At 39.0% G+C, this 23,578-nt stretch overlaps 1 protein-coding gene across 1 annotated transcript in view; it reads right to left on the bottom strand.

The window, feature by feature from the left end:
* Nucleotides 1-21,113, bottom strand: part of LOC128667117 (zinc finger protein OZF) — a 28,317-nt gene extending 7,204 nt beyond the window's left edge. Inside the window, exons 1-3 of the mRNA XM_053722026.1 lie at nucleotides 21,027-21,113; nucleotides 19,778-19,904; nucleotides 16,706-16,819 (exon numbers count right to left, since the gene is read on the bottom strand). Coding sequence (XP_053578001.1) covers nucleotides 16,706-16,819; nucleotides 19,778-19,898 — 235 coding nt within the window. The 5' untranslated portion in view covers nucleotides 19,899-19,904; nucleotides 21,027-21,113. The remainder of the gene's footprint in view (nucleotides 1-16,705; nucleotides 16,820-19,777; nucleotides 19,905-21,026) is intronic.
* Between the last annotated feature and the right edge of the window lie 2,465 nt (nucleotides 21,114-23,578).

Raw genomic sequence — 23,578 nt, 5'->3', positions numbered from 1 at the left:
GGTCTGTTAGGGGAGGGATATTCACACAGCCAGAACGGAGGATTCTACTACAGTCTAGTGCTGAGGGTCACCAGCAGCTACGGGACCAGGTTAAAAAAGCAAAAGCAGCAGGTCTTAGTATAACAGCTGCGGACAGCAAAGAAAAACATACAACTGTGCGCAACTGTTTAAAAATGTCAGTGTGCGTCTGAGCCCTAATACAGTCACTAATATCATAGTAAAATAACTTACACTGCGCCTTTTTGGTTTATTTTTATTGTGATGCTTTAGGGGGAATGTAGTTGTGATCAACCCTGACCTGGGTACTCAGTGACTGCAACAAGTGAGCCGCTGGCTGGCCAGAGCACCGGGACCTGCTGCTTGAGCCCCCCCTCAGAGTCCATGCTTGCTGCCTTGCTTTACATTAATGATTGGATCTGTAGTAGTTACTGACTTACTCGCTGAAAAGAAGTAAGGATGGATCCGATTTTCCCTCCTGACAGTCCCGCGTCTTCACTTCCACACAGACTAGACTGACATTCTTGAGCCGTAATGAATAACCCAGAAACCAAGCTGCCCCCACCTCACACATTTACTCGCCACTGCATAAATTTCAATCACCAATTGCGAGTGGGCGAGTGCAATTTTTGAGAATATATAAATATAAATTGTAGCAAAGAAGCACTCACTGAAGGTTCCAACTGTGACAAAAAGTTTTAATTCAAACAAGTGACGTTTCGGGACAGTAACAGTCCCTTCCTCTGACTGTTACTGTCCCAAAACGTCACTTGTTTGAATTAAAACTTTTTGTCACAGTTGGAACCGTTCAGTGAGTGCTTCTTTGTTACAATTTATTTATTATCTCACAGCACCCTGACAAGCTGCAAAAGTTGGTGAGAGTGCACTTACACCATCGCTTGAAATTATATATATATATATATATATATATATATATATATATATATATATATATATATATATATATATATATATATACATATATACACATACACATACACACATACACACATACATATATACACATACACACATATATATATATATATATATATATATATATATATATATATATATATATATATATATATATATATACACACACATACATATACACATACACATACACACACACACGGCTGAAAATTTCCACTCACCCACTTGCCCTTGGTGAGTAGAAATTGAACTAGGTGAGTAGAGCGGGTGCTAAATACAGTTTATACAGTGCCAAATATATATATATATATATATATATATATATATATATATATATATATATATATATATATATATATATATATATATATATATATATATATATATATATAATCATATATAATCATTTTATTAAAAGAACTTACACCAAGATTCCGAGTTTTGCGGTAACAGGGGTGCGTTGCTAACAAGCCTTTTTTTTCCCCAACGCTCCCTTAAGACAACGCTGGTATTACGTTTTTTTTTTAAACCCGGCGTTAGCCTCAAAAAAGTGAGCAAAGATCAAAATTTAGCTCCACATCTCACTGTAATACCAGCGCTGCTTACGGTAGCTGTGAGCTGGCTAAACGTGCTCGTGCACGATTTCCCCATAGGAAACAATAGGGCTGAGCCGGCTGAAAAAAATTCCAACACCTGCAAAAAAGCAGCGTTCAGCTCCTAACGCAGCCCCATTGATTCCTATGGGGAAAGGAATTTTATGTCTACACCTAACACCCTAACATGAACCCCGAGTCTAAACACCCCTAACCTTACACTTATTAACCCCTAATCCTCTGCCCACAACATCGTCACCACCTACATTATAATTATTAAACCCTACTCTGCCGCTCCGGACACCGCCCCCACTTACATTATAGTTATGAACCCCTAATCTGCCGCCCCCAACATCGCCGAACCCTACATTATATCTATTAACCCCTAATCTGCCCCCCCAACGTTGCCGCAACTATATTAAATGTATTAACCCCTAATCTGTCGCCATCACTATAATAAAGTTATTAACCCCTAAACCCTAACCCTAACCCCCCCATAATTTAAATATAATTTAAATAAAATAACTACAAATTAAATACATTTTTCATTTTTAAAACTAAATACTTACCTATAAAATAAACCCTAAGATAGCTACAATATAACTAATAGTTACATTTTAGCTATTTTAGGATTTATTTTTATTTTACAGGCAACTTTGTATTTTAACTAGGTACAATAGTTATTAAATAGTTATTAACTATTTAATAACTACCTAGCTAAAATAAATACAAATTTACCTGCAAAATTAATCCTAACCTAAGTTACAATTACAACTAACACTACACTATCATTAAAGGGCCATAATACCCAAATATTTAAACACTTGAAAGTGATGCAGCATAGCTGTAAAAAGCAGACTAGAAAATATCTCCTGAACATCTCTATGTAAAAAAGGAAGATATTTTACCTCAAAAATACCTCAGTAGCCACCTCCCATTGTAAAGGATTTCTAAGCAGCATATTAGTGTGTCTGTCCTAGGACAACTGAAAGGATGAGCCTCGTGCACTCTCATTATTTCACCAATCAGGTAAAGGAAGCTTACTATGAAATCTCATGAGAGTTAAGTCAAATCTCATGAGATCACAGTAAGAGTTCATGACCTCAGCACTGCTGATGCTGATTGGCTGCTGTTCATTTCTTCATTTATTTTATTTTTTTACCTGCAGCTGGGAGCAGCTGAGTATAACTTTTTACACAGAACTTACTCTGCTGAGCTGAGGAAGTTGTGAGGTAAAATATTTTCCTTTTTTACATAGAGATGCTCATGTGATATTTTCCTGTCAGCTTTTTACAGTTATACTGCATCAGATTCAAGTGATTTAGCATATGAGTATTATGTCCCTTTAAATTAATTACCTAAACTACCTACGATTAATTACAATTAAATTAAATAAACTAAAGTACGAAAAACAACAAACACTAAATTACAGAAAATAAAAAAAAAATACAATTTTTTAAAACTAATTACACCTACTCTAATCCCCCCTAATAAAATAAAAAAGCCCCCCCAAAAAATAAAAATCCCTACCCTATACTAAATTACAAATAGCCCTTAAAAGGGCCTTTTGCGGGCATTGCCCCAAAGTAATCAGCTCTTTTACCTGTAAAAAAAAAGAAATACAATACCCCCCCCCCCAACATTAAAACCCACCACCCACACACCCAACCCTACCCTACTCTAAAACCCACCCAATCCCCCCTTAATAAAACCTAACACTACCCCCTTGAAGATCACCCTACCTTGAGACGTCTTCACCCAGCCGGGCACAAGTGGACCTCCAGAGGGGCAGAAGTCTTCATCCAAGCGGCATCTTCTATCTTCATTCATCCAGAGTGGATCGGGTTCATCTTCAATCCAGCCGACGCGGAGCATCCTCTTCAAACAAAGTCCAAGCGAAGAATGAAGGTTCCTTTAAATGACGTCATCCAAGATTGAGCTTGCATTCTATTGGCTGTTCCAATCAGTTATATTGTAGCTATCTTAGGGTTTATTTTATAGGTAAGTATTTAGTTTTAAATATGAAAAATGTATTTAATTTGTAGTTATTTTATTTAGATTTATTTAAATTATATTTAAATTAGGGGGGTGTTAGGGTTAGACTTAGGTTTAGGGGTTAATAACTTTATTATAGTGGCGGCGACAGATTAGGGGTTAATACATTTAATATAGTTGCGGCGACGTTGGGGGGGGCAGATTAGCGGTTAATAAATATAATGTAGGGTTCAGCGATGTTGGGGGCAGCAGATTAGGGGTTCATAACTATAATATAAGTGGGGGCGGTGTCCGGAGCGGCAGAGTAGGGTTTAATAATTATAATGTAGGTGGCGACGATGTCGTGGGCGGAGGATTAGGGGTTAATAAGTGTAAGGTTAGGGGTGTTTAGACTCGGGGTTCATGTTAGGGTGTTAGGTGTAGACATAAAATTCCTTTCCCCATAGGAATCAATGGGGCTGCGTTAGGAGCTGAACGCTGCTTTTTTGCAGGTGTTGGACTTTTTTTCAGCCGGCTCAGCCCCATTGTTTCCTATGGGGAAATCGTGCACGAGCACGTTTAGCCAGCTCACCGCTACCGTAAGCAGCGCTGGTATTACAGTGAGATGTGGAGCTAAATTTTGATCTTTGCTCACTTTTTTGAGGCTAGCGCCGGGTTTAAAAAAAAAAACTTAATACCAGCGTTGTCTAAAGGGAGCGTTGGAAAAAAAAAAAAGCTCGTTAGCAACGCACCCCTGTTACCGCAAAACTCGGAATCTTGGTGTAAGTTCTTTTAATAAAATGATTAGATATATATACACATTTGGCACTGTATAAACTGTATTTAGCACCCGCTCTACTCACCTAGTTCAATTTCTACTCACCAAGGGCAAGTGGAAATTTTCAGATATATATATATATATATATATATATATATCAAAAATTGCGCTCGCCCACTCGCAATTGGTGAGTGAAATTTATGCAGTGGCGAGTAAATGTGTGAGGTGGGGGCAGCTTGGTTTCTGGGTTAGTCATTACGGCTTAAGAATGTCAGTCTAGTCTGTGTGGAAGTGAAGACGCGGGACTGTCAGGAGGGAAAATCGCTATCTTAGGGTTTATTTTATAGGTAAGTATTTAGTTTTAAATAGGAAAAATGTATTTAATTGTAGTAATTTTATTTAGAATTATTTAAATTATATTTAAAGGGACAGTAAACCTTAAAAATAATGTTATATAATTCTACACTATGTGCAGAATTATATAACATTATATTAGCCAAACTTTCTAAAACTTAATATACCCTTTTAATTTTTTTTTAAAAAAACAGCAGTTTTACAGATCCGCTCTCTGTACTCTGCTGAGCGTGTCTGTTTTTATTCCACAGCGCATCGGGCCAGCTGTATAGTCACAGCCCGGCCCGACCTCGCCATAACACTAAGTGCAGCTCGCTCCTGATCTGTCTGACAGCAGGAGCAAGCTGCACTTAGTGTTATGGCGCGGTCGGGCCGGGCTGTGACTATACAGCTGGCCCGATGCGCTGTGGAATAAAAACAGACCCGTTCAGCAGAGTACAGAGAGCAGGTCTGTAAAACAGCTGTTTTTTAAAAAAATTAAAAGGGTATACGTTAGGTTTTAGAAAGTTTGGCTAATATAATGTTATAGAATTCTGCACTATGTGCAGAATTATATAACATTATTTTTAAGGTTTACTGTCCCTTTAAGTTAGGGGGGTGTTAGGGTTAGGTTTAGGGGTTAATAAATTTAATATAGTTGCGGCGACGTTGGGGGTCGGCAGATTAGGGGTTAATAAAAGTAGGTAGGTGTCGGCGATGTTAGGGACGGCAGATTAGGGGTTAATAAAATTTAACTAGTGATTGCGAGGCGGGAGTGTGGGGGTTTAGGGGTTAATATATTTATTAAAAGTGGCGGCGATGTCCGGTCGGCAGATTAGAGGTTAAAAACTTTAATAAAGTGTTTCCGATGTGGGGGGGGGGGGGGGGCCTCGGTTTAGGGGTTAAAGGGACATTAAACACTTGTCATTAGGGTTTTTTGTTTTTTTTTTTAGTCATAATGCCGTTTTAGTTTTTAAAATGCAAATCGCATTTTTTTTTCATTATAGGTGTTCCTATTTTTTTTTACATTTACTTGTGCTTTGTTCCTGCTCCCTGACGAATCTGTGCAGACATGGTGGAAGTCTGTGCTTATTGCTGTGAGCATGCACGCATGTAGACATTGCTCTCACACAGGGCCGCCATCAGGGGGTGACAGGGGTGACCCCTGTCAGGGGCCCAATGGGCCAGGGGGGCCCCCATGAGGACAGAACTAAAAAAAAATATATATTTTTTTTAATTTTGGCAGCCACCAGTGGGTACTACAGCAAATAGTGCTAATTGAGCATGGGAAATGTTATTACACGGAGTAAAGTATTAGCATTTGAGAGGATTTCTGAGTGTGCACTAAACCACTATACACAGTGTGAGACAGACTTGGCACTTTGTTTGTACAGTGTGTGAGTCAGACAGCAGATCACTTTCATTTGCAGAGGAGGTAGGACTTACTTAGCAAATGTATTTAATTTCTTTGTGCAATTTCGGATTGTAACTTCAGTGTGGTAGTAGTTATATGGTGGGTCCAGGGATCCATAAAAACACATTTTTTTAGCAGCAGTGTATTTATGATTATTTGACAATGCTGTAGAAATTCTATATTTAAAACCATGCATAAATGTTTCCTCCTCAATACACAAATGGTAGGTGCCCTTTAGGCAGATATAGATATATATATATATATATATATATATATATATATATATATATATATATATATACATATATACATATATATACACACACACACATATACATATTAATTACATTCCAGTTTACTGCCCCTTTATGCAAGGACATTCCAGATGCAAGTAGGCATTGTATCTAAGATTTTTAAATCTGCATAACATGTTATACTCTCAGACTAAGATTGTTCCTTTTTAGGACATTTTGACCTTACTACTGATTATTCACATCTTTCTACAGACTTTGAGACTAATGAGACCTTTCCTGAAGTCACCAATCTACTATTTAACCATTTAGGCAGTTCAGGGCCCTTCCTTTCAGCAACCGCATGCTGTTGTCATCATTTAGTTGGCATCTTCCTTTACAAAAAGATAATCAGAACTCCATATTTTATTTTCTAAATCTCCTTTTTTTTACAAAACTGTAGTTTACCTCATTACTTGTCAGGTCAATGTAAACAAGTATTGAGTTTCTGTTTGGGTGTCTGTGTCTGAGTGTGTTTCTTTGCATGTCTGCTAGAGTGTCTATATGTGAATCCTTATGTATGAGTGTGTGTGTGTTTCAGTGTATGAGTGTGTCTGTGTGTTTGTTACTACCTTTACAACATTTCCAAGTTTAAATAGACACTTAAGAATAAAGTGCATATACGTTTTAGTCACTTGGTCAAAAATTGCACATGTCAAAGGAGGGGGGGGGGGCCCTGATCAATGGTTAAGTCAGGGGCCCCAAAATTTCTAGTGGCGGCCCTGCTCTCACAGCATAAGTAAAAAAACTTCTGCTGCTATATATATATATATATATATATATATATATATATATATATATATATATATATATGGATTATCTTTTGCTTTTTTTTTGCACAATAATAGATTTTTAAGCAGTATCATTTATTTTAGTTCTTGTGGTGCAAGGGAAAGAGGGATGGGTTAGGGATCTGTCGCCCAGCGAGGCAGCTGCTGTGTCCTAATCTTGTCTGCTGTCTGAAACAATAAGTTGTGTGCCGCCCTTCTTACCCCTCACCTTTCTCTCCAAGCCCCCCCCCCCCCTCCGTTCAAGCCATAAATTATTTTGCTTTCCTATGCCTGTCAGAGTCTTTGCTGATCGGACCTTATGCAAATCTGTTGCATTCCTAGGCTGTGATTTGCGGCTCTGCCCGGCAGCTCACACTCTCTGTGCTCGCATGTGATAGGGAATAGGCATTAGGAAGATCAGAGCAGATACTGTAGGGAAAGCTTTGTTTGACTTTTGTTAGGGGTAGGGAAAGGTCAGCCAAAGAATGTAGTCCTGTTCCGTACACAACAGGGATAAACGACCAGACAGAGACAGCCAAGCACTGCAGTATAAGTTTTATGTGGCTGCAAATTACCCTTTTCTCTTGTTAAGTGTATCCAGTCCACGGATCATCCATTACTTGTGGGATATTCTCCTTCCCAACAGGAAGTTGCAAGAGGATCACCCACAGCAGAGCTGCTATATAGCTCCTCCCCTCACTGCCATACCCAGTCATTCTCTTGCATCTCTCAACTAAGATGGAGGTCGTAAGAGGACTGTGGTGTTTTATACTTAGTTTATTTCTTCAATCAAAAGTTTGTTATTTTTAAATGGTACCGGAGTGTAATGTTTATCTCAGGCAGTATTTAGAAGAAGAATCTGCCTGCGTTTTCTATGATCTTAGCAGAAGTAACCAAGATCCTTTGCTGTTCTCACATATTCTGAGGAGTGAGGTAACTTCAGAGGGGGAATAGCGTGCAGGTTTTCCTGCAATAAGGTATGTGCAGTTAAAATATTTTTCTAGGGATGGAATTTGCTAGAAAATGCTGCTGATACCGAAGTAATGTAAGTAAAGCCTTAAATGCAGTGCTAGCGACTGGTATCAGGCTTATTAATAGGAGATACATACTCTTATAAAAGTGTATTTTAAAATGTTTGCTGGCATGTTTAATCGTTTTTTACATATGTTTGGTGATAAAACTTATTGGGGTCTAGTTTTTTCCACATGGCTGGCTTGAATTTTGCCTAGAAACAGTTCCCTGAGGCTTCCCACTGTTGTAATATGAGTGGGAGGGGCCTATTTTGGCGTTTTTTTGCACAGCAAAAATTACAGACACAGACATCCAGCTTCTTCCTGCATGATCCAGGACTTCTCTGAAGGGCTCAAAAGGCTTCAAAAGTCGTATTGAGGGAGGTAAAAAGCCACAGTAGAGCTGTGGCAGTTGTTGTGACTGTTTAAAAAACGTTTTTGTCATTTGTTATTCCGTTTTTGGTATTAAGGGGTTAATCATCCATTTGCAAGTGGGTGCAATGCTCTGCTAACTTATTACATACACTGTAAAAATTTCGTTAGTGTAACTGCATTTTTTCACTGTTATTTCAAAATTTGGGAAAATTTGTGTTTCTTAAAGGCGCAGTAACGTTTTTTATATTGCTTGTAAACTTGTTTTAAAGTGTTTTCCAAGCTTGCTAGTCTCATTGCTAGTCTGTTTAAACATGTCTGACACAGAGGAACCTACTTGTTCATTATGTTTGAAAGCCATGGTGGAGCTCCATAGGAGAATGTGTACTAAATTTAAGATTTCACCTTAAACAGTAAAGATCAGTCTTTATCTATAAAAGAATTATCACCAGAGGGTTCTGTCGAGGGGGAAGTTATGCCGACTAACTCTCCCCATGTGTCAGACCCTTTGCCTCCCGCTCAGGGGACGCACGCTAATATGGCGCCAATTACATCAGGGACGCCCATAGCGATTACCTTGCAGGACATGGCTGCAATCATGAATAATACCCTGTCAGAGGTATTATCTAGATTGCCTGAATTAAGAGGCAAGCGCAATAGCTCTGGGGTTAGGAGAGATACAGAGCGCGCAAATGCTGTTAGAGCCATGTCTGATACTGCGTCACAGTATGCAGAACATGAGGACGGAGAGCTTCAGTCTGTGGGTGACCTCTGACTCGGGGAAACCTGATTCAGAGATTTCTAATTTTAAATTTAAGCTTGAGAACCTCCGTGTATTGCTTGGGGAGGTATTAGCTGCTCTGAATGACTGTAACACAGTTGCAATTCCAGAGAAATTGTGTAGGCTGGATAAATACTATGCGGTGCCGGTGTGTACTGACGTTTTTCCTATACCTAAAAGGCTTACAGAAATTATTAGCAAGGAGTGGGGTAGACCCGGTGTGCCCTTTTCCCCACCTCCTATATTTAGAAAAATGTTTCCAATAGACGCCACTACACGGGACTTATGGCAGACGGTCCCTAAGGTGGAGGGAGCAGTTTCTACTTTAGCAAAGCGTACCACTATCCCGGTTGTGGACAGTTTTGCTTTTTCAGATCCAATGGATAAAAAATTGGAGGGTTACCTTAAGAAAATGTTTATTCAACAAGGTTTTATTTTACAGCCCCTTGCATGCATTGCGCCTGTCACTGCTGCGGCGGCATTCTGGTTTGAGGCCATCCATACAGCATCCATACAGCTCCATTGGATGAAATTATTGACAAGCTTAGAACGCTTAAGCTAGCTAATTAATTTGTTTCTGATGCCATTGTTCATTTGACTAAACTAACGGCTAAGAATTCCGGATTCGCCATCCAGGTGCGTAGGGCGCTATGGCTTAAATCCTGGTCAGCTGACGTGACTTCAAAGTCTAAGTTACTCAACATTCCTTTCAAGGGGCAGACCTTATTCGGGCCTGGCTTGAAGGAAATTATTGCTGACATTACTGGAGGCAAGGGTCATACCCTTCCTCAGGACAGGGCCAAATCAAAAGGCCAAACAGTCTAATTTTCGTGCCTTTCGAAATTTCAAGGCAGGAGCAGCATCAACTTCCTCCGCTTCAAAACAAGAGGGAACTATTGCTCATTCCAGACAGGCCTGGAAACCTAACCAGTCCTGGAACAAGGGCAAGCAGGCCAGAAAGCGTGGGCAAGAGATGTTCAGGATCTCTGGGCGTTGGAGATCATATCTCAGGGATATCTTCTGGACTTCAAAGCTTCTCCTCTACAAGGGAGATTTCATCTTTCAAGGTTATCAGCAAACCAGATAAAGAAAGAGGCATTCCTAAGCTGTGTGCAAGACCTCCTAGTAATGGGAGTGATCCATCCAGTTCCGCGGACGGAACAAGGACAGGGATTTTATTCAAATCTGTTTGTGGTTCCCAAGAAAGAGGGAACCTTCAGACCAATCTTGGATCTAAAGATCTTAAACAAATTCCTCAGAGTTCCATCATTCAAAATGGAAACTATTCGGACCATCCTACCCATGATCCAAAAGGGTCAGTACATGACCACAGTGGACTTAAAGGATGCCTACCTTCACATACCGATTCACAAAGATCATCATCGGTTCCTAAGGTTTGCCTTTCTAGGCAGGCATTACCAATTTGTAGCTCTTCCCTTCGGGTTGGCCACTGCCCCGAGAATTTTTACAAAGGTTCTGGGCTCACTTCTGGCGGTTCTAAGACCACGAGGCATAGCGGTGGCTCCGTATCTAGACTACATCCTGATACAGGCGTCAAGCTTTCAAATTGCCAAGTCTCATACAGAGATAGTTCTGGCATTTCTGAGGTCGCATGGGTGGAAAGTGAACGTGGAAAAGAGTTCTCTATCACCACTCACAAGAGTCTCCTTCCTAGGGACTCTTATAGATTCTCTAGAGATGAAAATTTACCTAACGGAGTCCAGGTTATCAAAACTTCTAAATGCTTGCCGTGTCCTTCATTCCATTCCACGCCCGTCAGTGGCTCAGTGCATGGAAGTAATCGGCTTAATGGTAGCTGCAATGGACATAGTGCCATTTGCGCGCCTGCATCTCAGACCGCTGCAATTATGCATGCTAAGTCAGTGGAATGGGGATTACTCAGATTTGTCCCCTCTACTAAATCTGGATCAAGAGACCAGAGATTCTCTTCTCTGGTGGCTTTCTCGGGTCCATCTGTCCAAGGGTATGACCTTTCGCAGGCCAGATTGGACGATTGTAACAACAGATGCCAGACTTCTAGGTTGGGGCGCAGTCTGGAACTCCCTGAAGGCTCAGGGATCATGGACTCAGGAGGAGAAACTCCTCCCAATAAATATTCTGGAGTTAAGAGCAATATTCAAGGCTCTTCTAGCTTGGCCTCAGTTAGCAACACTGAGGTTCATCAGATTTCAGTCGGACAACATCACGACTGTGGCTTACATCAACCATCAAGGGGGAACCAGGAGTTCCCTAGCGATGTTAGAAGTCTCAAAGATAATTCGCTGGGCAGAGTCTCACTCTTGCCACCTGTCAGCGATCCACATCCCAGGCGTAGAGAACTGCGAGGCGGATTTTCTAAGTCGTCAAACTTTTCATCAGGGGGAGTGGGAACTCCATCCGGAGGTGTTTGCTCAACTGGTCCATCGTTGGGGCAAACCAGAACTGGATCTCATGGCGTCTCGCCAGAACGCCAAGCTTCCTTGTTACGGATCCAGGTCCAGGTACCCGGGAGCAACGCTGATAGTTGCTCTAGCAGCTCCTTGGTTCTTCAACCTGGCCTATGTGTTTCCACCGTTTCCTCTGCTCCCTCGACTGATTGCCAAAGTCAAACAGGAGACAGCATCAGCGATTCTGATAGCGCCTGCGTGGCCACGCAGGACCTGGTAAGTAGACCTAGTGGACATGTCATTTCTTCCACCATGGACTCTGCCTCTGAGGCAGGACCTTCTAATACAAGGTCCTTTCGATCATCCAAATCTAATTTCTCTGAGACTGACTGCATGGAGATTGAACGCTTGATTCTATCAAGGCGTGGCTTCTCCGAGTCAATCATTGATACCTTAATACCGGCTCGGAAGCCTGTCACCAGGAAAATCTACCATAAGATATGGCGTAAATATCTTTATTGGTGTGAATCCAAGAGTTACTCATGGAGTAAGGTTAGGATTCCTAGGATATTGTCCTTTCTCCAAGAGGGTTTGGACAAAGGCTTATCAGCTAGTTCTTTAAAAGGACAGATTTCTGCTCTGTCTATTCTTTTGCACAAGCGTCTGGCAGAAGTTCCAGACGTCCAGGCATTTTGTCAGGCTTTGGTTAGGATTAAGCCTGTGTTTAAAACTGTTGCTCCCCCGTGGAGCTTAAACTTGGTTCTTAAAGTTCTTCAGGGAGTTCCGTTTGAACCCCTTCATTCCATTGATATTAAACTTTTATCTTGGAAAGTTCTGTTTTTGATGGCTATTTCCTCGGCTCGAAGAGTCTGAGTTATCTGCCTTACATTGTGATTCTCCTTATCTGATTTTTCATTCGGACAAGGTAGTTCTGCGTACCAAACCTGGGTTTTTACCTAAGGTGGTTTCTAACAGGAATATCAATCAAGAGATTGTTGTTCCATCATTGTGTCCTAATCCTTCTTCAAAGAAGGAACGTCTTTTGCATAATCTGGACGTAGTCCGTGCCTTGAAGTTTTACTTACAGGCTACTAAAGATTTTCGTCAAACATCTGCCCTGTTTGTCGTTTACTCTGGACAGAGGAGAGGTCAAAAAGCTTCGGCAACCTCTCTCTCCTTTTGGCTTCGGAGCATAATACGCTTAGCCTATGAGACTGCTGGACAGCAGCCCCCTGAAAGGATTACAGCTCATTCTACTAGAGCTGTGGCTTCCACCTGGGCCTTTAAAAATGAGGCCTCTGTTGAACAGATTTGCAAGGCTGCGACTTGGTCTTCGCTTCACACCTTTTCAAAATTTTACAAATTTGACACTTTTGCTTGTTTGGAGGCTGTTTTTGGGAGAAAGGTTCTACAGGCAGTGGTTCCTTCCGTTTAAGTTCCTGCCTTGTCCCTCCCATCATCCGTGTACTTTAGCTTTGGTATTGGTATCCCACAAGTAATGGATGATCCGTGGACTGGATACACTTAACAAGAGAAAACATAATTTATGCTTACCTGATAAATTTATTTCTCTTGTAGTGTATCCAGTCCACGGCCCGCCCTGTCCTTTTAAGGCAGGTCTAAATTTTAATTAAACTACAGTCACTACTGCACCCTATGGTTTCTCCTTTCTCGTCTTGTTTCGGTCGAATGACTAGATATGGCAGTGAGGGGAGGAGCTATATAGCAGCTCTGCTGTGGGTGATCCTCTTGCAACTTCCTGTTGGGAAGGAGAATATCCCACATGTAATGGATGATCCGTGGACTGGATACACTACAAGAGAAATAAATTTATCAGGTAAGCATAAATTATGTTTTCTCCCTAGATTCTTACAGCTAGCTTCAGAGAACGTAAATTCTGACAAGCCGGTCCTCTAACACAGCTGTCAATCAGTAACATCGGCTCCACTGAATGTATGAAGCTCGTTCAGAAGGTTGCCGAGTACGAGCCTCATAGATTCTGTGGAGACTGCTCTCTTTGTATTTGCGGTAGTGGAAATGGGTGCGCACATCACGTGACAGGCATCAGCTGTAACGTGCGTTACAAGATGGCGGCGATCATTACTTTTAATAAGCGGTGGTTTAGGTAACTATTTAAAACAGAAATAAATATTAAAAGGGTAATAAAAAAAAAAAAAAAAAAAAAAAAAAAAGGAAAAACACAATAAATATGCAAATCAGTAACTATTTTATAAAAAAAAAAACGTAATATGAGAAACCAGAAGGTGTTTAGGGTCCCTTTAATAGGTAGTTTATGGGTGTTAGTGTACTTTTTAGCACTTTAGTTAAGAGTTTTATGTTACGGCGTTAGCCCATAAAATTCTTAACTACTGACTTTTAAATGCGGTAGGAGTCTGGACAGGAGAGAATGTACCGCTCACTTCTTCCAAGACTCGTAATACCGGCTTTAGGCAAGTCCTATTAAAAAGATAGGCTACGCAATTGACGTAAGGGGGATTTGCGGTAAGCTCGAGGCGCGGAAGAAAAGTGAGCGGTACACCTGTACCTGCCAGACTCGTAATATCAGTGGGCGTTAAAAAGCAGCGTTGGGACCTCTCAACGCTGCTTTTTAAGGCTAACCCAAAACTCGTAATCTAGCAGTTAATTTATTATGGTTTAAATTAAAAAAATATGAAAAGTTACCGCACAATAAGATGCTTTGCAATGGCTAAACACGTGAAAACAAAGGCTGGGGTAGTGGGTGTGGTACAGGCAGGTGATATATGGGATCAGAAGTGGCGAGCTTAGGACTTGAAATTTTGAGCTCTGATAGATATATATAGGTGTCTTGATATCTTCTCTTTCTTTAGTCAAAGTGTTCATCTTCACATAAGTTTAAAGGGACAGGAAACCCATTTTTTTAATGCTTTGGATAGAGCATTCAATTTACAACAACTTTCCAGTTGACTTTTAATTTGCTCTTTTCTTTTGGTATCCTTTGTTAAATAGTATACCTAGAGGGCTCAGCAATGGACTGCGTGCTGCATCCCTTTCAATTCATATTGCTTGTGAGTAACGTCCCTTTAAACGGACAATAGATGAAGTTAATATTGTTACATAATTCTGCACATAAATCAGCCGACAGCTTTACGTAAGGTGAGAGCGCACTACATTTAGTACAACAGCACGGTGAAGCGGTTTTGCAAAAAGGAACAGAAGAGGACGGAGATGAAAGTATGCAAGTAAATTTTAAATCTTTAATTTTCTTTATTATATTTTTTTTTTTTTTTTATAGGTACCTCTAGGTTATTGTTACAGAATTCTGCTCATTATTATGTAACATAAAAGGATCATTATTGTAAAAACATTTCATGATCTAATCCATTAGAGCTGGTAATTTTAAACTATTAACCCTTACCTACTGTGTGTTCAACCCCATTGCAGGAGTTAAAGGGACAGTTAAGTCCAAAAAAAAAAAAAAAAACTTTCATGATTCAAATAGGACAATGTAATTTTAAACAACATTCCAATTTACTTTTATCATCAAATTTGCTTTGTTCTCTTGGTATTCTTAGTTGAAAGCTAAACCTAGGAGGTTCATATGCTAATTTCTTATACCTTGAAGGCCGCCTCTAATCTAAATGCATTTTGACAGTTTTTCACCACTGGAGGGCGTTAGTTCATGTGTTTCATATAGATAACATTGAGCTCATGCACATGAATTTACAGAGGAGTGAGCAATTATTGGCTAAAATGCAAGTCTGTCAAAAGAACTGAAATAAGGGGGCAGTTTGCAGAGGCATAGATACAAGGTAATCAGAGGTAAAACGTGTATAATTATAACTGTGTTGGTTATGCAAAACTGGGGAATGGGTAATTAAGGGATTATCTATCTTTAAAAACAACAAAAATTATGGTGTTGACTGTCCCTTTAAACAAACATTAGAAATAATGCTCGGGACTCGCAGAGCAAAGCTGATTGGCTCAGCAGCAGTAGTTGCACAACTCAATTGTGGAACTAGCGCCGCTGATTATAATGGCCCTTTAAAATCTACATATGCTGGCCCCCTTTAAAATCTACGTATGCTGGCCCTTTAAAATCTACTTATGCTGGCTGGCCCTTTAAAATCTACGTATGCTGGCTGGCCCTTTAAAGGGAAAGTCTACTGACAAATTGTTATTGTTTAAAAAGCTAGATAAGGCCTTTACTATCCATTCCCTAGCTTTACACAACCAACGTTCTTGTATACTTTATAAGCTTTAAAACTATAAATGTCTGCCTGTTTCTAAGCCCCTACAGGCCGCCTTTATCTCAGTGCATTTTATTAGTGTTTCCCAGCTTGACAGTGCTAGTTAATGTGTGTCATATAGATAACACTGATCACTCCTGTGGAGTTATTCATGAGTCAGCACTGATTGGCTAAAATGCAAGACTGTCAAAATAACTGAGATAAGGGGGCAGTATGCAGAGGCTTAGATAAATGGTAATCACAGAGGTAAACAGTGTATTAATATAACCATACTGGTTATGCAAAACTGGGGAAAAAGTAATAAAAAGGGAATATCTATCTTTTTAAACAATAACATTTCTGGATTAAACTGTCCCTTTAACTTTAACTTCCATGCCCTTTAAATTGGTGCTATTGATAGAATAGGACTCCAGCAACTGGTAGTGTAGCATCAAAAAAAAAAAAAACTAAGTTCACAGTAGACAGATCTACGCAATAGTTAATAAATGTAAACGGTTATTTGTAGTTAATCAGGTGCATGTTCCCTTTACAGAACTTTCACAATTCAGACCGATTGTAGCATTAAAAATAATAATTTTACTTCTATTGTGAAATATATCTCTTTCTTGTGGTATTCTCTGTTGAAACACACTGATTTCTATGAGAGCATACAGAGATAGGCTCAGGGGTGTGCACATGTCTTAAGCAATATATGGCACTGGTGTTTGCAACCATATTTCTAACAACTTTATACATATAGTGCAAAATTTCTGTGCAAACGAGCCTACCTCAGTATGCTCTCATGAAAAAAGAACTACATTTATTTTATTGTTTTAATTTGTGCTCCCCTTTTATTACTCGCCTGTGCTGGTATTTAAGTGAGTTTTCTCCAGGTCGATTTTCTGGTGAGCGCACACGCATGGATCTTCTCCTCTCTCAATCTTTGAGACAATGGAAGGCGTCACATGTAAGAATCCTGCGTAGACATATTTTGATGCATATTCATTGATCTTTCTACAATCATACACATCTTTTAAAGCAAATAAATAAACATTCTAGATACATCTGCTTTCTTAACCCCTTCCCTGCTGGGATTTGTAAACAAATGAGTAAAAAATGTAAATACCCCCCCAGCCCACGATCCCATATAGGAATCAACTATTGTTTCAGGACAGACAAACGGCTAGGACGTTCCATGCTGTCGTAATGGTGCTAAAGCCCAGCGCAGTTAGAACGGACGGCATGGAATGTCCTAAGGGCGGGAAGGGGTTAACCACTTTTACTCTCATTGGTCTAACCATTATGGCACAAATTATTGATTGTCGTAAGGGATTGGAAACTTTACATGATTCCATACACAAATAATTAATCAAACAGGTAATATATTAGCAGCTCATGTGAAAACTTTGCTTTTATAGAACACATATAGGGGCATATTTATCAAGCTCTGAATGGAGCCTGATGCCCCGTGTTTCTGGCGAGCCTGCAGGCTCGCCAGATACAGCAGTTATGAAGCAGCAGTCACAAAGACCTCTGCTCCATAACCTGTTCGCCTGCTCTGAGCAGGCGGACAGACATCGCCGGAAATCAACCCGATCGAGTAGATTGACACCCCCCTGCTGACTCGCGGCCAATAGCTGCTGGTGCAATGCTGAATACGGCGAGCGTATTGCTCGCCGTATTCAGCGAGGTCTGTCGGACCTGATCCGCACTGTCGGATCAGGTCCGACAGACCTTGATAACTTGGGGCCATAGTCGCAGGCCAGCCAAGGCCTTGGTAATAAGGCTTTTTTTTTACGCTCCTGCTCTGCGCACAACATAAAAAAAAATATAGGCTTTCAGTATTGCACAGTGCTATGAGAGACTGACTTAATTATGACTAATTAATATAAAATTATTAAACAACTAGCAGAAAAGTAGCGACTTCACTGCTTGTTAATATTTTGTTTGCAGTCTTGCTTTAAAAAGTTAATTCTATGATTATGTGGAAGGGGGGCAAAGAGCTGCGGGCAAGACACAACTGTCTCTCTGAAACTATGCAGGGAGAGATGCAGACTGCTGCTTTTGGGTATCATAACAGTATTGAGCCTAGACTGCTCCTGTTGAGATGAGACAAAACAGAACATCTTCTACAAAGTGTTTGTCACCTGATGATACGGAGTTGCTCCTGTGTGTGATGACGGTTATCTTCTTCCATGATAGTGTGTGCCATGTTTAGCAACTAACAAGAGGTTAACAATCAAAGCAAACTTAGCAAAGTATTGTCTAATGTAATAATCGTTACTTTGTTTAACTTAAGTTGTCAATAAAAGTGATCCATTTCACACATTTCCTGTGTCCTCCCTTTATTCAGTAGTAATAGATTCCTTAGCTCTCTCACTGGTGAAAACAATTGTTTTTTAATTTTTTATTATTTCTACTTGATACTGCAAAAGGGGGACAGGAAATAGGGATAGGAACAGTTTGAGTTGCAACGCTGAGAAAATAGAGTGTGGTTGTGTAAGAAGTTTGGTGATTGCAAAAATTTGTAATCACAATATTTTATATGCAATATTAAAGCTGCTTATTAAAGGGCTCGATAAACTCAAGTGCCAGGAAGCCACTGGCATCTTAAAATTAGACCCTAGCACCCTGGTTCGAAGTTCCCAAGTCACCCATAGGTGCCCCTCACTTCCTCCAGCTGGCTACAACTAGCCTCACCTAAAATTAAGCTTGGTGCTGCCTCCAACTGCGAAATAGAAATCCAAACTTTATTGTGTTATTATACAAAAAAAAATATGATCTATTTTATTTTTTTAAGCTTTTTATTCTTTTATTCTTACATTTAAACACTATTTTAATTCAAATTTAAATGAATGACCCACACAAATTATATATTGTTTTGTTTCAGCAGGCCCAGCAGATTCAGAATATACCATAATTATATTTATAATTCATAGCATGTGAGATAGCTGCGGCAAAAAAAAAAAAAAAGTTAATTTTTGAAGTGATGGTAAACAATGACAGTGTCAAACATGCGGTTTTATAGTCAATACAAATTTAAATTGACTTTCATTCATGAAATCTTTTAAAAACGCTATGTTATTTCAAATATTTACTTTTATAAGCCTTCAATTTGCCCTCCGTTCCTCCGCCCGTAGAATCGCAGCCATTGATTTAGAAAGTCACGTTTTTTTAATGTGCAATCAAAATCCAGGCCAGTCGGCGACTGTAAAATAACATAACGCCCCACGTTTGCAAAGCGCATGCGCTACATTGTACAGTGTATACTATGTATTGTATATTGAATTCAACGCATGCGCAAAGCAAACCATTAAGACCGAGATGCCCATATGATGACGTAGAGATCAGGTGGATACGCTCTCTACTCGGATCATGAATAGACCAGGAAGTCTTTCCGGGGGCGGATCTAGCAACAATAATGCTTTGTAATTAAATTCTCAATTTATAAACAGACCTTTAAAATAATAAAAAAAATGACCTTACTACATTGTCATCAAGGGTAGTTACATATGAAATAGGGGCCCATACAGGATTATGGGGTATGTGTAGTACTTTTTTTTTTATTCATATTGAAGTAGCAGCAATAAACTACTGGGAGCTAGCTGAACACGTCTGGTGAGCAAATAATGAGGCATATATGTGCAGCCATCAATCAGCAGCTAGCTACCAGTAGTGCATTTCTGCTCCTGAGTCTACCTAGGTATACTTTTCAACAAACAATAGCAAGAGATCAAAGCAAATTACATAAAAGAAGTAAACTGGAAAGTTGATTAAAATTGCATGTTCCCTCTGCATTATGAACGTTTAATTTTTATGTTACTGTTCATTTATTTCAACATTCATCCTTTAAAAGAAAGAATTACATTTTTTAATGTGTGTTTCACAAATTTTCACATTCGCTATAATTAGATTCATAGCAATTGGTTCTTACCCAGAGTCCTAAGCGTTTGCCAATTCTCCATCATCACCTCCTTATACAGCTGTTTTTGTTCTTCAGTTAAACAGCGCCACTCCTCCTCTATAAAGTAAACGGCAACTTCATCAAACTCCATTTGTTCCTTTAAGAGCAAAAAATTAAAAACGGTCACTGAATAATAATCATATAGAAAGTCAATCACACCTGGCTGACTTAAAGGGACATAATACTCATATGCTAAATCACTTGGAAGCAACGATGCATAACGGTCATGAAAAATATCACCTGAACATCTCTATGTAAAAAAGGAAGATGTTTTACCTCAACATTTCTTCAATAGTAAGTGATCTGTGAACAGTTATACTCCAGCTACAAGTTGACCCCCCCCCCAAAAAAAAAACAATAGCCAATTATCATCAGCAGTGCTGAGGTCATGCTATGCTTTACTATGATCTCATGAGATTTCACTAAAATCGCATGATATTTCATAGTAAATTTCCTTAAACTGAATAGGAAAATAACATGACTGTGCCTGCATGTGCCAGATGCACGCTCCCTTGCAAGTCCTGGGACTAGCATCCTGGTTGGCTGCTAAAAGTCCCTTTACAATGGGGTGTGGCTATTGAGGAAATTTTAAGATAAAATATCTTCCTCTTTTTACATAGAGATGTGCTGGTGATATTTTCTAGTTAGCTTTTTACAGCTATCCTACAGTAAATTCAAATGTTTCAACCTTCAGGTATGTATCATGTCCCTTTAAAATATCATTAAAGGGACAGTAAAGTCCAAATTAAAGTTCAATGGATTGGATACAGCATGACATTTCAAACAACTTTCAAATTTACTTTGGTTATACATTTTGCTTAGGTTTGTTTGCTAGCCTTTGTTAAAGAGTAATCTTAGAAGAGCTCAGGAGTGTGCACGTGTCTTTAGCCATCCGGCAGTAGTGCTTGCAACATTGTTTATAGTAATGTTATACATAATAAAGACACATGCTTGCTCCTAAGCTCCTCTCAGCCTACCTTGCTTTACTCTTCAACAAAGGATACCAAGAGGATAAAGAAAATTTGATAATAGAAGTAAATTGGAAAGTTGTTTTAAATCATGTGCACTATCTGAATAAGAAAAGTTTAATTTTTACTTTACTGCCCCTTTAAATGTGGTAATGTATCTACTGAAGCTTCTATCTGAGGTGGATGAATCCTGCTTATAGCAACAATGTATTAAACAAATATACACTTGTATCTACAGATAACAGACTTACAGATACCAACAAGCATCATCTACAGCCAGCAAGAGAGAAATCTGAATTCTCACCACTTCCCAAATTCACTTGCATTAAATAATGCGGGTGTACAACGTGTTTTGGTCGCGTTAAAATTTACGTATTTATCCCAACACTAGATCCGACATCTTTATTTTGGGCACGCAACTCGGTAGACGTTTTGCAGTATTTTATAGTTATGAAAGGCAGACTCTGTGCTTGTGAAGCGAAGTAAAAGTAACACGTGAAACATAAATGTAGTCAGGAAATTGTATAGAGCAATTTAAATATATAATTAAATATATCCAAAGGAATTGATTACCTTGTGATCAGCGCATAGTATTCTGGGGGTTGTAGTCATAAACATATACTTTCGTTTTTAAATCACTTCCCGCCATCTTTGTTTTGGTTATGCGCTGCTTTTCATGATCCATAGGGTTGCTAGAAAAATGCGCATATTTAAATATCTAAGTATGCGCGTGTACTAGATGCAGTTATTATTTCACAAGCAAGCGTCAGAGGGCAGAGCAGCTGTTTACAAAAAATATCAATAAACTTGGAAATCAGAAGTACGTACTTTAAACTACGATTCCCATAAAGCATTGCGCAGATTTCAATACGATCAATGGGAAAGAGGGCGGGGCGTTTGACAACATTTTAATTATTTTCACAGTTTTGAATACAGCAACATTTATTATTATCATATATCTTCATAATTAGAACTGGTTACAAGGCTGAATACGTGTAAAGTAAAAATAAATAGTTCAAAGATATTGCATCTGTATATGAGTGAAGCAAGCAAAGCAAATAAAGAAGGTGTATTGTAACATTTATTTATATTTTGCTACACATAATTCCACATTTTATATTACAACCTCTAAGTGTTTCATGTTTGAACAATAACCCTAGGTTACTGGTAGCTCACATTGTTATAAAGGGCCATAATAACAATGAAATAAATACATGCACTAATTCATTACATGTCATTTTAACAAAATCAATATACCAACTCTATGTGTTTAACTTTTTCAAAGAGGTTAAAAACATAGTTAAAGTACCGCTCTAGAGTTGCAGAGCGCTGATGGGCCTGAGCGGAAACTGCTGCTGACCCAATAAACAAAACATGATTCATGATCCACATGTGCCAGTAGTCCTGCTGATTGATGACCAGTAGTTTCCTCTTGGGCCCCTTTAACCCCCCCCCAAGTGCTTCAGCCAATCAGAAGCTAAGTTAAAGGAACAGGAAACCCCCAAATTTTCTTTTGTGATTCGGAATAGAACATACAATTTTAAACAACTTTTTTTTTAATTTACTTCTATTTTTACATTTGCTTCTTTCTCTTGTTATCCTTTGCTGAAGGAACGGCATTGCACTACTGGCAGCTAGCTGAGCACATCTAGTTAGCCAATCACAAGAGACAAAGGTGTGCAGGCACCAATCAGCAGCTAGCTCCCACTAGTGTAGGATATGTACATATTCTTTTTCAACAAGGGATACCAAGAGAACAAAGCACATTTGAAAATAGAAGTCAATTTAAAAGTTTTTTTGAAAATTACATGCTCTATCTGAATCATGGAAGTTTAAAGGGACACTGTATCAAAAAAAATTATTTTGTGATTCAGATTGAGCATGAAATTTTAAGCAACTTTCTAATTTACTCCTATTATCAAATTTTCTTCATTCTCTTGGTATCTTTTGTTGAAATGCAAGAATGTAAGTTTAGATGCCGGCCCATTTTTGGTGAACAACCTGGGTTGTCCTTGCTGATTGGTGGATAAATTCATCCACCAATAAAAAAGTGCTGTCCAGAGTACTGAAAACAAAAAAAAGCTTAGATGCCTTCTTTTTCAAATAATGATAGCAAGAGAACGAAGAAAAAATGATAATAGGAGTAAATTAGAAAGTTGCTTAAAATTGTATGCTCTTTCTGAATTACAAAAGAAAAAATTTGGGTTCAGTGTCCCTTTAATTGTTACTTTCCTATCCCTTTAACTTCACTTTTTTTTTCTACAGGACATAAAAGTAATTAACTCTGTGTCCCTTTAAATTATAGTTGCACTTCTGTTACTGACAATCAGGGGTTAAATTGAATTTTTTAATGGACCAACTGTGTGTCCCTTTCACTCATTGATATCTTGTTTTATGTGCAACAGTGGTTTAACCTTTTGATTGCCAAGAATCCAGAAGTAATCAAGGTATTTAGTTATTGCTGTTTTACAGTAACACCTAGCACTGATTTAACCACCAATTGCCAGAAACACACAGCTATGATTTAACAAATTGATTGCTTAGAATTCACATGTACAGATGATTTAACCCCTTGTTCGGCCAGGGTGTACATAGCCAATTGATGGGTTTAACCACTGATGTATAACACAGTTATATAACTCCTTATGTGACCACAACTAATAGAGCCTATTTTGCAGGTCCCATGGTGCAGTGGCACCTGGTATTTGTCAAGCCTTGATATATTGGCAAATAAGATAATGGGTAACGGGATACATGTATGAGACAGCAGGGATATTTCAATAAAATATCTAAAAATACCATA

This window comes from Bombina bombina, chromosome 7, assembly GCF_027579735.1.
Source record: "Bombina bombina isolate aBomBom1 chromosome 7, aBomBom1.pri, whole genome shotgun sequence".
In the NCBI taxonomy this organism is placed as follows: domain Eukaryota; kingdom Metazoa; phylum Chordata; class Amphibia; order Anura; family Bombinatoridae; genus Bombina; species Bombina bombina.
The sequence above is the reverse complement of the archived record's forward strand: the minus strand, read 5'-3'. Positions and strand labels throughout refer to the sequence as shown.